Source organism: Lycium barbarum, chromosome 10 (assembly GCF_019175385.1).
Source record: "Lycium barbarum isolate Lr01 chromosome 10, ASM1917538v2, whole genome shotgun sequence".
Lineage (NCBI taxonomy): Eukaryota > Viridiplantae > Streptophyta > Magnoliopsida > Solanales > Solanaceae > Lycium > Lycium barbarum.
The window spans coordinates 109,917,648-109,931,228 of NC_083346.1; the positions used below are offsets into that span (position 1 = coordinate 109,917,648).

General features: G+C 34.9%; 1 protein-coding gene across 4 annotated transcripts; it reads left to right on the forward strand.

The window, feature by feature from the left end:
• The first annotated feature begins 2,850 nt into the window (after positions 1-2,850).
• Positions 2,851-13,268, forward strand: LOC132613864 (cysteine-rich receptor-like protein kinase 43). 4 transcript variants are annotated; one of them, XR_009572123.1, is made up of 8 exons: positions 2,851-3,133; positions 3,231-3,367; positions 4,173-4,383; positions 5,438-5,672; positions 5,783-5,936; positions 7,518-7,841; positions 8,515-8,640; positions 8,733-13,268. XR_009572123.1 is itself a non-coding variant. In XM_060328148.1 (7 exons), exons 1-7 carry the CDS (start codon positions 3,070-3,072, stop codon positions 8,527-8,529), a joined length of 1,140 nt encoding a protein of 379 aa, XP_060184131.1. In that variant the 5' UTR covers positions 2,851-3,069; the 3' UTR covers positions 8,530-13,268. The 4 variants fall into 4 exon arrangements, 3 of the variants coding, with proteins under 3 accessions (XP_060184131.1, XP_060184129.1, XP_060184130.1); XM_060328148.1 differs by having other exon boundaries at positions 8,515-13,268; XM_060328146.1 differs by lacking the exons at positions 8,515-8,640; positions 8,733-13,268 and having other exon boundaries at positions 7,518-8,097.
• Positions 13,269-13,581: the final 313 nt, after the last annotated feature.

The following is a 13,581-nucleotide window of genomic DNA, read 5'->3' on the forward strand; positions in this document are numbered from 1 at the left end:
TATATTAAGACTGCCTTAAATCGGAGTCCCAGAAATTGGCAATCTGTGCGCTTTCTCGTATTTTAGTTTTATGCCTTAAATGAGGGTCCCAAAATTGACTACTCCCTCTCTTCACTTTTATTTGTCCACTATTTATAAAATAAATTTTCATTTTAATTGTCATTTTTCACATATCAAGATTAGATAATTTTCTTTTTCATGTTTTACCCTTGATTTATTTATCAAGACTTCTAGAAATTGTCAAAAACACCCCTTAAGTATGATCTTTTTTTGAATTTTCTATCTGAACTATTAGGTGTTAAACTATCACCAACTACGTCCCTTCGTTAACTTTTACTTGTCCAGTATTCCAAAAATAGATTTTCACTTTTGCTTGTCGATCACTTTTAACATATCAGTACAAGACAATTTATTTTTTCTATTTTACCCATAATATTAAATACGCACTTTAAATCATTTTTCAAATCCAATAAAAACATGCACCAATTAATATGGGTACATTGGTAAATTATACACTTCATTTATTATTTCTTAAGAGGTGTGCATAGTCAAAAGTGGATAAGTAAAAGTGAACGGAGGGGGTAGTTTGCAAAAAACACACCTCAACTATCACTTATTCACTTTTTCTACCTGAAATATCAATTGCGGGTTATTGTTCTTTTTAAAACATATTTAAAAAATGGTTACATAAAAAAATGAGGGAGTAATATAGTTTATGGAATTGACAAAGAAAATATATATACTTCTTCCGTTTATTTTTACTTGTCCATAATAGACTTTGCATGTCCATTAAAAAATAATAAATGAAATGCATATTTTATCATAATATTCATATTAATCAGAGTATAGTGGTAAAACAAGAAAAATTAATTATTTTCTCTTGTGATATGTTAAAATGGACAAGAAAAATGACAATTTAGTTTTAACGGTGAAAAAGTAAAAGTGAATAGAGGGAGAGTACATATTTTATGGAATTCCATGTCATAAATTTCTTATCTACTATTTATTATGTTTCAATTTATATGAACCTTTTCGGAGTGCGAGGGTCAAAACTTTATAACTTTGATCATAAATTTTTTAAGTTTGTAAAAATAAAATTTATATATTTAGAAACTATATAAAAAGTACTATAAGTCATGATAATTTAAAGTTCAAATAATTTAGAAAAAATATAAAAAAAAACGTGGTCAAAGAACCACCTCGTAGACTCTCCAAATAGTAATAGGTTCACATAACAAAAATCCAAGAAAGACACATTTTGAGTCCCGCCTGTTGCATCACATTATAGTTCAATTGGTCAAACAATTTTGATTTCTCAAAAAGTCACTCAACTATCGTCATTGTAACACAAAAGTCACTTAACCTTATTTTGTAATTAGAAAGTCACTCAACTTTCATCTTTGTAACACAAAAGTCACTTAACTTTGTTTTGTAACTAAAAAGTCACTCAATTTTCATTTTTATAACACAGAAGTCATTCGGCTCATTTTAGTCAACTTTTGCTGACGTGACATTTTACAAAAAGTTAAATCCTTATTTAATATAAACTCACCCATTTTTACCATTTAGTGACCCACTATACTAACCTGATCCGCTATCCAATGAATTTAGTGTAGGACTTGATGAAGATGTCTGAAAACTGATCAGTAGTGTAAATTTTGTAGAGCTTTACAGTAATTTTGAACAAAATCACTACTTCCTAGCTCTTGCATTAACTAAGTAAATTGAAACGTTGATTATCGATGTGGGATTTACTTTCCCTGCAATCACTATCAACTTCTTATGATATTCTTTGTAAAATTCAAGTTACTTGCTCAAGGGAATTGTATTCTGAGAACATCATAGATGAAAAGAAGAACAAAGGTACAACTAGACTCGGTTGATTTGAATAATATTTTGTGAATAGAATGTATAAATTTCCTTGAAGAATTGTTACTACTTGCAAATAGCTTGGCAATAGTATCATAGTAACCAGATGAACTCGAGGCAAAATTTTAAGGCCTGAGTAGGGAGGAGAATTCAGTCACGTTACCAGTAAAAAATTACTAGTAAAATTTCAGTCCTTAGTGGTTTTATAAAAATTTGGATAGCGGATCCGTTTAGTGGGGCGGATCACCAAATGGTAAAAATGGGTGAGTATATTAAAAAAGGATTTAACTTTTAAAAAAATGTCACGTCAGCAAAAGTTGACTAAAATGAGTTGAGTGATTTTTGTGTTACAAAGTTGAAAGTTGAGTAACTTTTTAGTTACAAAATAAAGTTAAGTGACTTTGTGTTACAATGACAATAGTTGATTGACTTTCCAGTTACAAAATAAAGTTTAAGTGAAGAATAGTTGAGTGACCTTATGAGAAATAACTCGGTTCTTCTAGTCCTAAGCTGCAACATGCGAAGCACCCGCAAGCCCTAGTATAAATGCATACTCTCTCCGTTTCAATTTATGTGAATCCATTTGACTAGACACGATATTTAAAAAAGAGTGAAGACTTTTAAAACTTGTGGTTCAAAATAAATCTTGAATATTTGTGTGACTGTAAATCATTTCATAAATTAATTTTTTTTCCAAATTAGGAAAGAGTTCATTGATTTTGATATGAATTAAAAAGAAAATAGGTTCACATAAATTAAAACAGAGAGAATATAATACAAGAAATATGAATACAGACATCAGCAAATACGTAAGTACAAGAAATATGAATACAGACATCAGCAAATACGTAAGTACAAGAAATATGAATACTAGACCTCTAGCTTATCTCACCCCACCCACCTCGCCCACCCAACCCCCACCCCCCCGCCACACCCCCTTTCGTTGTTTTTGTTTGAAAATTCCACATACACACGGTTCCTTGTTTAGCATGTGGTCAGTGCTGCATTTCTCTGCTGTTTCTCATTGATTAAAATGATAGATGATAGGTACAGAAAGCCACCAATTACCTCAACCTTAAAACAAAATTTTAGTACTTTAAATTAAAATTTGTATAGAGAAGTTAATAATTTTCTATTTTCTTAGTTTGTACAATGTCCTTATAAGTGTTCTAATGGATTAAATTATTTTGCGTACCTGCTATGACCAAACCCAAAAATTTTCTTGGAAACTTTTTGAAACCTTTCTTCTCAAGCTCCAACAGAGGTAAGCAAAAGTTCTTGTGAGTAAGTACCCTTAATCTTGATTATCTCTTCTTTTATTATTATTATTATTTTAAACTGATTTTGGCTTATGAAAAAAGGGAGAAATGAAGATGACTTGCAGAACATTGCAGCACAAGAACAGAGGCAATTTGCCTTTGACGTTCTTGTTACTGCAACCAAAAATTTCCACCCAGATACCAAGCTTGGTGAAGGTGGATTTGGGCCTGTTTTCAAGGTAAAAAGGAACAACAAGTTTGAGTCTTTTTTAGTATTGGGTATGAGCAAAAACTCTTTCATGAAAAAATTCAACAAAATTGAGTCTTTTTTGTGAATTGTGTATGAATAAAAACTCAAGATTTCTTGAAAAAATTCAACAAGATTGAGTCTTTTTGTGAATTGGGTATGAACAGAAACTCAACATTTCTTCAAAAAATATCCATAAAGATTGAGTCTTTTTCTGAATTGGGTATAAAGAGAAACTCAAGATTTCTTCAAAAAATTCAAAAAGATTGATTCTTTTTGTTGAAGAATGAAAAAAGTTCATCATCGGTGGTTAATGAGATGGGTGGTCTTATATGGACTTGGGTAATCCTCCTCTCGTAAGCTAGCTTTTTGGGTTGAATTAGGCTCATATACATTTTTTAACATGGTATCAGAGCAGAATTTATCTCACCCGATATTAGGCCCCAAATTAAATTGCCCACGCTTTAGATGTCCAGCCCTAGGAGTAAGGGCGTGAGGTGGGGTGTTGAAGAATAAAAAAAGTCCCTCATTGATGGTTTCTCCTTATATGGACTTGTGACTTGGGTATGAACAGAAACTCAACATTTCTTGAAAACATTCAAAAAGATTGAGTCCTTTTGTGAGTTGGGTATGAACAAAAACTCAAGATTTCTTGAAGAAATTCAAAAAGTTTGTGTCTTTTTGTGAATTGTGTATGAACATAAACTCGAAAAAATTCAACAAGATTGAGTCTTTTTGAGAATTGGGTATTGAACAGAAACTAAAGATTTGTTGAAAATTTGGGTCATTTTTTATAGGGGCAATTGAGTGATGGAAGGCAAATAGCTGTGAAGAAGCTTTCACATAGTTCAAGGCAAGGGATGAAGGAATTCAAGAATGAAGCAAAGTTGTTGGCACGTGTACAACATAGAAATGTTGTGAATTTGTTAGGGTACTGTGCACATGGTGTAGAGAAGCTAATTGTTTATGAGTATGTTGCTAATGAGAGCCTTGACAAGATCCTTTTCAGTAAGTTTTATTAGTTTTATCTTCTTAGATCTACTAGTTTTTGGATATAGTTTTAAATTGAAATGCCTTTGCCAGTCTTTTGAGAAGTGAGTTTATTAAAGAGGCGGAACTAGGATTTAAACTTTTATGAGTTTTGAGTTCTAGGATAGTCTTATTAGGTGTTAGTAACTCGGTTCTAAATTTAATTTTTGTACATATTTAGTGAAATTCTTAATACTAATATAGAGTTTAAACTAAAGCTATTGGGTTCAGCTGAACCGTATGTTGGCTTCTAGCTCTGCCCCTGCTGGAAATATACTAAGATTTCTGGTTTCAATTGGATAAGAATTTTCACTTTGCAATTGGGTCCAGAAATTTGTTCTTTCAGTTATGTTATCCAAAATCTAGTTCATGATCTCTGTGTCAGTCTGTGAAATCACTAGAGACCCTCATTTGTTCTGTAATCCTGTGTTTTGGTTGCTTAACAAACTCTAATTTCATCTACCTTGAAATCCAGCGATGGGCCGTTAACTTTTAAATTTCTCTTGACATCCAGGAACAAAGTTGTGGCTGTTCTTTTTGACTTCTTTGTTCTTTTAGATAACTTTGGTGTCTGGGCCAGCATGTGTGCACCTCATTTACTTCACGAGATACTTGCATCCTGCTATCTCAGTACATCTATCATGTAACTCAGCTAACCAAGGCTTAGGCAGTTGGAAAGAAATCACCTACATTTTTTTGCTTTTGCTCGGATTAATGCCGTACCCACTGTGTTCATTCCAGTTTCATCAACCTCATCATTGGATGCAACTTTTGCCTGTTCCATTTTTGACATTATGTTGTTGAAACTCCTCTTACTTCAAGAATTTGACAACATTAGAGGGCCTTAACTTCCTCGTGTAGAACTTGCCGTCAGAAGCAATTTGAAATTCTATGCTCGGATTTACTATAATTCTACTAGCAACAACAAACTCTATACTTTGTGAATGTTCTTAAACTTTTCAAGTTTAGAGCAGAAGAAAGATGTTTTAGTACTTTTTGAAGCTAGTACTGACTCTTAATTTTTTTGTATTAGAATCTGCTAAGCGAGATGTACTCAACTGGAAGCAACGGCATGACATAATTATTGGGATGGCTAGAGGGTTGCTATACCTTCATGAAGGTTCACATAAATGCATTATCCACCGCGACATCAAAGCTAGCAACATCCTACTTGATGACAAATGGATCCCCAAGATTGCTGATTTTGGAATGGCTCGACTCTACCCTGAAGATCAAACACATGTTAACACCCGTGTAGCTGGTACTAAGTATGATCCCATTGAACCTTATAACCTGTGTCTAGTGATGACTGTTGAATTTTGCAAATATTACTCACTCTACATTGCTAACTGCTCTTTTTGATAATTTAACTTGGAAGTAGTGGCTATATGGCACCAGAGTATGTTATGTATGGACATCTATCGGTGAAGGCTGACGTATTCAGTTTCGGCGTAGTAGTTCTGGAGCTCATAAGTGGCCAGAAGAATTCTAACTTTAACAGAGATCCTGATTCTCGAAGTCTTATTGAATGGGTAAGAACTTGATTTCGCTGCGGTACTTCAGTCTTGATATTCCTTGTCTAATTAGTCTTCTAATTTTCCTATTACATGTAGATGAATGAGGGATATCTAAACACAACAAAAATATATGGATCTGCTGGTAAATTTTATAAAGGATGCAAAGATAGTTTTACTTGTTAGAAAATAGTTACAAACTTGTTAAGTTTAATGAGCTACGAGGGCATTTCTCTCCAATGAGCTTAATTGTGTTATTTTCCCCTTATAGGTCAAAATATATATAGTTTTACATTGTGCCTAAACGAACAAATTGAGTTGAAACTACAAATTGTTGCTTTCTACTGTAACAACTATCTGAGGTAGGTTAGCTAGTAAAACCATGATATGATAGTATGTTCACAGCTGTGGTATTGTGATTGTCGTTTGGTTCCAGATAGGTATCTGATTCGCATAAATTGTTCGAATATTCTTTATGTTGAAATTTCCAGATAACAAGAAGAATAAATAATACTGCTCAATTCCTTCATTCATGTTGAGTGTAAAAGGAGAGTCCTCGGGATCAATTTGAGCTCCCTTTGAACATGTAACAGAAAAAAACAATATAGCCATATTGTAGAACTCACATATGATTTTGCAGATGGATCAGTATGATTGAGCAATATTTCTTTGGTACTAGTTAACCTTCCATAGATTCAGGGTGAGTGGGTCAAAATTTAAAATCAATGAATCATTCTTCAGGCTTTGTGACCTATTTGTTGTGATACTTGGTAGCTAGAGATTTGGTGATTTTCCTTTGGATAGAGGAGGAAATCTATACTAGAGCGTGCATTAGAAATTACTTTATGCTTTCAACTAGGAGGTCAGACAACTTTTCTGTGAACTCTGGAAAAATTCTCAAATAGGTAAATCTATTGTTAAGTTCAGGATCTAATTCTAGTTATTCTCTATGCAACAGAGCGTAATGAAGTAAATTGGGCCCATACTCTATCCGCTGGTCAACATGAAGTCAGAGAATCAACTTTTTACCCACCTTTTTTTTATTTTTATTTATTTATTTATTTATATTTTTTATGTTTCTTTTATACCCGTGGTGTCCGGACCAGCTTGTGCGCACCTTGACTAAATTCACAGAATAGTTGCTACCGCCCACAAGTACCGGGTAACTCTATCCACCAAGTATGGACAAATGGGAAGAAATCGCTTAGTGTTTTTGCCTCCGCTAGAATTTGAACCCGAGACCTCATGGTTCTCAATGTAGTACTTCATTAACCACTAAGCCACACCCTCGAGTGAAAACATACTTTTTGTTTATGTTTGGGGTGCAAACATAATCTCTCATTGATAGTTGAAGGGGAAGTGTGTGGGAGAAAGGTGCAGGCTTGACCCAGAACAGTAATACAAACCATGTAAAAATTAAAGTGTCTTTGGGCAGGATTAGTTAACTGTGTACAAGATGGTGATCTTGCCAAAAAACAAAGAGAAGACAATATTCCCTGTGCATACATGATAATTCTCATTAGCAACAACACAATCATTTTACCTCTACCCGACCAAAGATCAGGTATGGTTTATGACTGATTTTTGTTATGGCTGCAGGCATACAAGCTTTACAAGAAGGGTAGGAGCTGGGAGATTACGGACCCCGCAATGGCACAATCAGCTATACCTGATGAGATAGCAATGTACGTACAGATTGGCTTATTATGCACTCAATCCGATCCACCACTACGCCCGACCATGCAGCAGGTAGTGGTGATGCTATCAAAGAATCCCGGTTCTCTTGATAAAGAACCAACACGACCTGGATATCCCGGTTCAAGAATTAGATCTCGCAGACCGGGTGGATCATCTCATACAGGTGGAACCTCTGCTGCATCCAATCCTTCTACATTCAGCTACACATCGTCTGGTAGCCACACGGTTAGTGCAACTGCAAGTACTTCCACACTTTCTAGACAGAGAATGGACCCTCATGGAAAACGTCCTATGATAGATTAGGTGCATTGTTGTTGAAGATTTTTCTCATTCTTTTGTGTATACATTCAATTTTGTTAGCAGGTAAATTGCTTATAGATAGAGATAATGAGTATGATGAATCATACTGACAGTTAACATGTAAAAACCTTAAGGCTCATATGTAGTTACTCTTAGGAAATAGAACTATGTTTTGCAAAAAGACTGTCGACTATGTCATGTTTTGTTTCCAATACCTGTGTGAGCTCGCTCACATTGCCGGTCCCAAGCCCGGATAAAGGAGGAGGGTTGCCGAGGGTCAATCGGAAACAGCCTCCCTACCCAGGTAGGGGTAAGGCTGCGTACATCTTACCCTCCCCAGACCCCACTATTGTGGGATTACACTGGGTAGTGACCAAGCTGTTGTATATCATACTGAAAGGTGGAGAAATCTAACAAATTGTACGGATTTGTACAATCTTTGTCAGTCTTTTGTTGTTTTTCCTTTAAGGATAATTAACTTTAATAGCTGCCAACCAAAAAAATAGCAGACAGATGTATAAATATATGTATGTTGGCTAGCAGCTTGGTTGAGCGGCCTAGTGTGTAACTTCCCTTTTTCTCAATTCCTTTCGTACAGGCTTACAGGTCTTGAAAGTTCAAATAATAGGAAGCTGAAAATTCCCACTCTGCAACAGTTCAAAACAATATGAAAGTTCCATTTCAACTTAATACAACAGAATCATAGAATGGAAGAGCAATATCAGTAAGAACAGATCAGTAGTAGCTAACTGGAGCTTATTTCATCTTTTAACTGTCACAAGAGCCAAAAGTTAATTGTGTATTTTGCTATTGCAGTGGTTTTCTAACCTACTTGTGTGCACTCTAACCATTCACCTGGTATTTGCTACTTCCCGCTAACACGAGTGACTTTGAGTACCAAGATATTGGATTGGAAGTTCTCAAACTTCAGACTCGAAGGTCGTCGAGTCTACAGCTGGAAACTGTTTAAGCCTAACTTCATACCTAAATGTCTGAAGTTCAAATCTCAGACTTTGAAATTCAATTGCATGGTCAGTCCTATCTTCAGACACGTATGTCTGAAGTTTGAAACTTCTGACCTGGGATTTTGAATTTCAGTCTCGCGATTTTGAATTTAATTCTAATTAAGGCAGCTAAACTTTAAAAACTTTTTAAACCTCGCCTATTCATTAAAAAATGGCCCTCAAAAGGACTGTTTGCGCACTTGCCCCTTGTTTAAATTGCACAAAAGAAGTATCATCTCATTGAGTCATTGTGGGTTTGAGAACTTGCATGTTACCCCACTATGGTATAACAAAAACTCATAAATTGTTTTGAGCTTTTCAAATTCATTTATTTTCCCCTTCTCCCTTCCTTCCCTCAGCTATGGTTAAAAATAAATCTCTGATCACAGTGACTAGAATTTCATTTTCTTTTTTCCCGAAATGTTCATGCAGAATACCTTAAATACCGAAAACCTAGTATCAACTGATCAATCATACCATTACTACTTCAAATTGGAAACAACAGCCCTAATTTAGTAAGGGAAGTCCTAATGGGTGATTTGTTACATGGAGTGTGGCGGATGTAGTTGTTTGGCAAGTGGCAATGGGTATTGGCGAAGTCAGGATTTTCAATAAGGGTTCAAAATATAAAAAAGTAAATATGTGAAGAAGTCAAGGGGGTTCAACATCTACTAGATATGTTTTTTTTTTTTTAACAATGTGTGTGGGGGTGTATATATATAGTGTAATATTTTGTTGAAGGGGGTTCGAACACCCTTCCACCCACTTGGCTCCGTCCCTATGGGTTCATTTGAATCTAATATCCTTAACGAACCATAAATATCAAATTCATAAAATTAAAAGTCTGAATCCACTTCAAAATAGATAAAGACTGTTGAAAAAGAATTAATCGCTTTGAAGAACAAAACCTAGGTTTTAGAAAGGCCTAGTGGTCCTAATATGCTGAAGTTTGAAGCACTTAGAGTCCGGAACCTAAATGACCCAAAAAGAAAAAAAGACAAAGTGGATCAAAATACCTCAAGAAAAAAAATTGATTCCAAAGTACCCTTAATGCAATAATTTATTGCGTTAAAGGACTTAATTGTAACTGCTCAGTTAAGTCCGCAGTAAATTACTGCGCTATTCTAATTTTTTTTGGTTAATTACTCTCTTTCTTTTTAAATTTTCACACTTTTTCTGTACTTTAGCCATAGATTAATCATGCTTCGAGACTCCGGAACTTCAATATTTTATATAGAACTCGATATATTTTTGTGCGATTAATAAGGTAAGCTCAATACATCAAGGATACGCAAAACTTCGGGTTGTCGTTTTAGTGATTAAAAAGTGCTCGAAATAAGTTTTTGTTTGAAAACTTGTTATCAATTAGCTTTAAATTTTTTATTTTTCTGAGTTTAGATTTAAGCGTATTAATTTATAGTCAAAATTGCAGAATTCATACCAATCTCAAAATAATTAAATTGCATCAATATTATGAAAATACTTAAAGTACATCATTACTAACAAACCGAAACTAGTTAAAATACATCATCGAAGAAAAAACTTAAAATAGATTCATCAATTCATGCCCATGACTCGATGTTTAGCCAGTGCGAGATGTGCCACCACTGCGGGATATGCCGCCACCACGAAAGGTTCTTTCACCACGTGAGGTACTTCCACCGCGAGATGTACTTTCACCACCACCCCCTAAGGGACACTTACGCTTATCATGACTAACATAATTGAAAAAAGAGCATTTTCGAGTGTATCTCCCCAGTGGAACATCCATTTCATTAGAAATACGGGAGTATGCTCTCTGTTTCAATTTACGGATAAATGCTTTGTTAGCAAGCATGGAAAATGGCTCAGGTGGCCAATAACTATCAACACCAAGTGGATAGAACCGACCGACATATGTTTTGCATAATTTTCCACGGTATATTCCGAAGCCATGTATTATAAGGCATTCTTTCCCATTGTGATAAAACACTTGAAGGCATGAGAACATGGTATGTGGTATGATTACCACTTGCCACATGTGCATGTTCTTGGTATCTTGCAAATTGTGTGAACGTTACCTCCATGATCTTGGTGCACACTTGTTGTAAGTTCATAAATACACTCTGCATAGTTGTACTCCATCCTTGAGTGTTGCTGGCACTTAAATTTGCGATACTCAAATAATTGTGTTGGTTTTGGCATCCATTTCAGACCGTCTGCCGCAAATCCTTTGGCTGCCTTTGATCCAGTCACGAACTGCTCCACAACTTGCCTAAAAGTCATTCTCACCATTGCAGTAATGGTAGTCCCCGTGCAGATTTCAACAAGCCATTGAATGACTCAGAGCTGTTTGTTGTTAGTATTCCCTATCTCCTACCTTCATAATTGTGTAATGTTCATTTGTCTTTATCGATTTTATTCAACCAGTGGTAGGCTCCCCTCATCCGCCTGCCTAATTAACTCAATCCGCATATGAAATTTCTTCTCCTGATTCTCTGTTGCAGCCGCCCACATCCAACATCCAATTGTTCAGTGCTGGGCTTCGATGTTTCTGCTAAAAATTTGCCTTCAAATGCGTTAAACAATAATGATGGTAGACAAAGGGCGGCTGCCACCCATGCAAATCCTACATATTGCTCAATATGCCAGCATGTCTGTCTGATAGAACACGTACACCCATTCAATCCTTATAATGTGTTGCCTCAAGTAGGTCAAAAACAGATGTTGACACCTAATTTTGGCTCGACGTGCTTAAAATTAACGTTTTGGGGGCCCCTGATTCGTTAAAGAGCACGAAATACATTTTTACACATTTTTACATTTTTTCAACAATTTATTGATGATTATCCTTATTTTAGGAATTTTCTCAATTTATTGTCATTTTTTAAGAATCATTATTTTGCACATGTACAGCGTAATACTACCATTTTTTGTGCAATTAATAATTGTTTCTTAATTTTATAGCAATACATTTTCATATCATAGACATTAATGTTTATATTTTTATACTTGCGTTATTATTTATACATGTATTAATTAACTATATTTTAATATATAGTCCGACAGTGCAGAGAAAATCGGAGTAATTAATTTTTAAACGCAGAGTAAAATTTGGTCAAGTCAAGATCTCATCACTTTTTTTTAAAAAAAAAGAGTTAATTGAGATGATGGGTTGGGGACAAAGGGGTATGGCTTCATTATTTTTTGGCATAAAAAGGGGTGTTTGTTTATATTATAAGAAAATGGGGGTTTAATTTAATGATGGATTCCACACATCTTCACTACACACACACATACTTAATTTTTTTTCAGATTTTTTGCTTCCCCCTCTCTCTTCTAAAAAAAACAAAACCCTAAACATTTTTCTCCCTCCCTCCTCTTTCCACAGCCGCCGCCACCTTCTACGCCGGAGCTCGGAGCTCCGGCGAACCCCGCCACATCTCTCTCTCATCAGCCAGCAACCAACTACACCACCATCTTCCTCCCATCGCACAGCCCCCCTTCGTCTCCCTCTCTCCCTCACCCACTGCCCGCTCCAGCGAACTCACGACGCCGGAGCTAAAAAACCGTAGATCTCCACCGGTGATTATTTCTTCAATGAAGAAAGAAACTGACGACATCGAGGTCTTGTGCATAACGAAGAACTAACAAGAAATTTCTCTGTAAATGATTCTAGAGATTTAGCAAAGAGCATAACAAAATTGTGGCATGACGCAAGTAGTGTAAAATTTTGGTCGGAGGCAGATGACCAGACTTTACTTTATGTACTGCCAGTTTAATAGCTTCTGTTTCTAGATTTTTCAATCTCAGTGGTATCAATGGTACTTACTTTTAAGCCTCTGTATTGCAAAAACAAAAGGATTGATCGGGATAAGAATTTACTATGGATAGATATCTATTTTGTAAGATTGCACTTAGAATCCTGGGTTTATGGATGAGCTATGTGTTGCTTACTGTTCTATATCCTGCATTTACAATGAATAATTTTACTGCTTACATGGCCGATGAAGAAATTTCCGTCGATTTCCAAGGCCTTCCATGTACAAAGACGGGGTTTTATTTTAAGTTTATTCATTATTTCTTTAATTCATCCGATAGTTATTTATTTTCTTACTAACATTTTTATTAAGTCTCACGCAGGTATCCGGAGTTACTTTTTGAAGATGGCACTCAAAAGAAGTTCAAATAGCTTTTTAAATTCTTTGTTTATATTTTCTTTTACATTCTTAAATTATGCAAGCATAAAATATAGTGAAACTTTACTTTTTAGGGTGTAGGTTGGTTGTATTTATTTATGATCTGCTTAGGTGATTTAAATTTTATGTGTTTTAGACAAATTAATTTTAGGCAGTTATTATTTTTGTAACTAATATTCTTATAGTTATCATGTTTCGCTAGAGTTTTAATTCAATAGCTTAGCACGCTTAAGTGAATAAATAGGGTGATTTGCCTCAATATTTAGGCTTTAGAATGTACTCTCATAATTAATTGATTAGGCGTACATACTTAACTAGTTAAATTAGTTAACTCACTTCGAGTGCAAAATAATTTCATGTCCATTTTCTTTTTATACCTTTGTCACATACCCAAGTTTCTAAGTTGCACATAACCTTTTTTTAAAAAAGTAATTATTATATCACATATGTAAAAAATACATATTGCACGATTATTTATGTGAA

Bases quoted from the DNA above. Each gene is read 5' to 3' on its own strand.
- LOC132613864 (XM_060328146.1), top strand. From the start codon at position 3,070: ATGACCAAACCCAAAAATTTTCTTGGAAACTTTTTGAAACCTTTCTTC. The intron at 3,368-4,172 runs GTAAAAAGGAAC...CATTTTTTATAG, and splicing joins GATTTGGGCCTGTTTTCAAG to GGGCAATTGAGTGATGGAAG. The intron at 5,937-7,517 runs GTAAGAACTTGA...TTATGGCTGCAG, and splicing joins CTCGAAGTCTTATTGAATGG to GCATACAAGCTTTACAAGAA.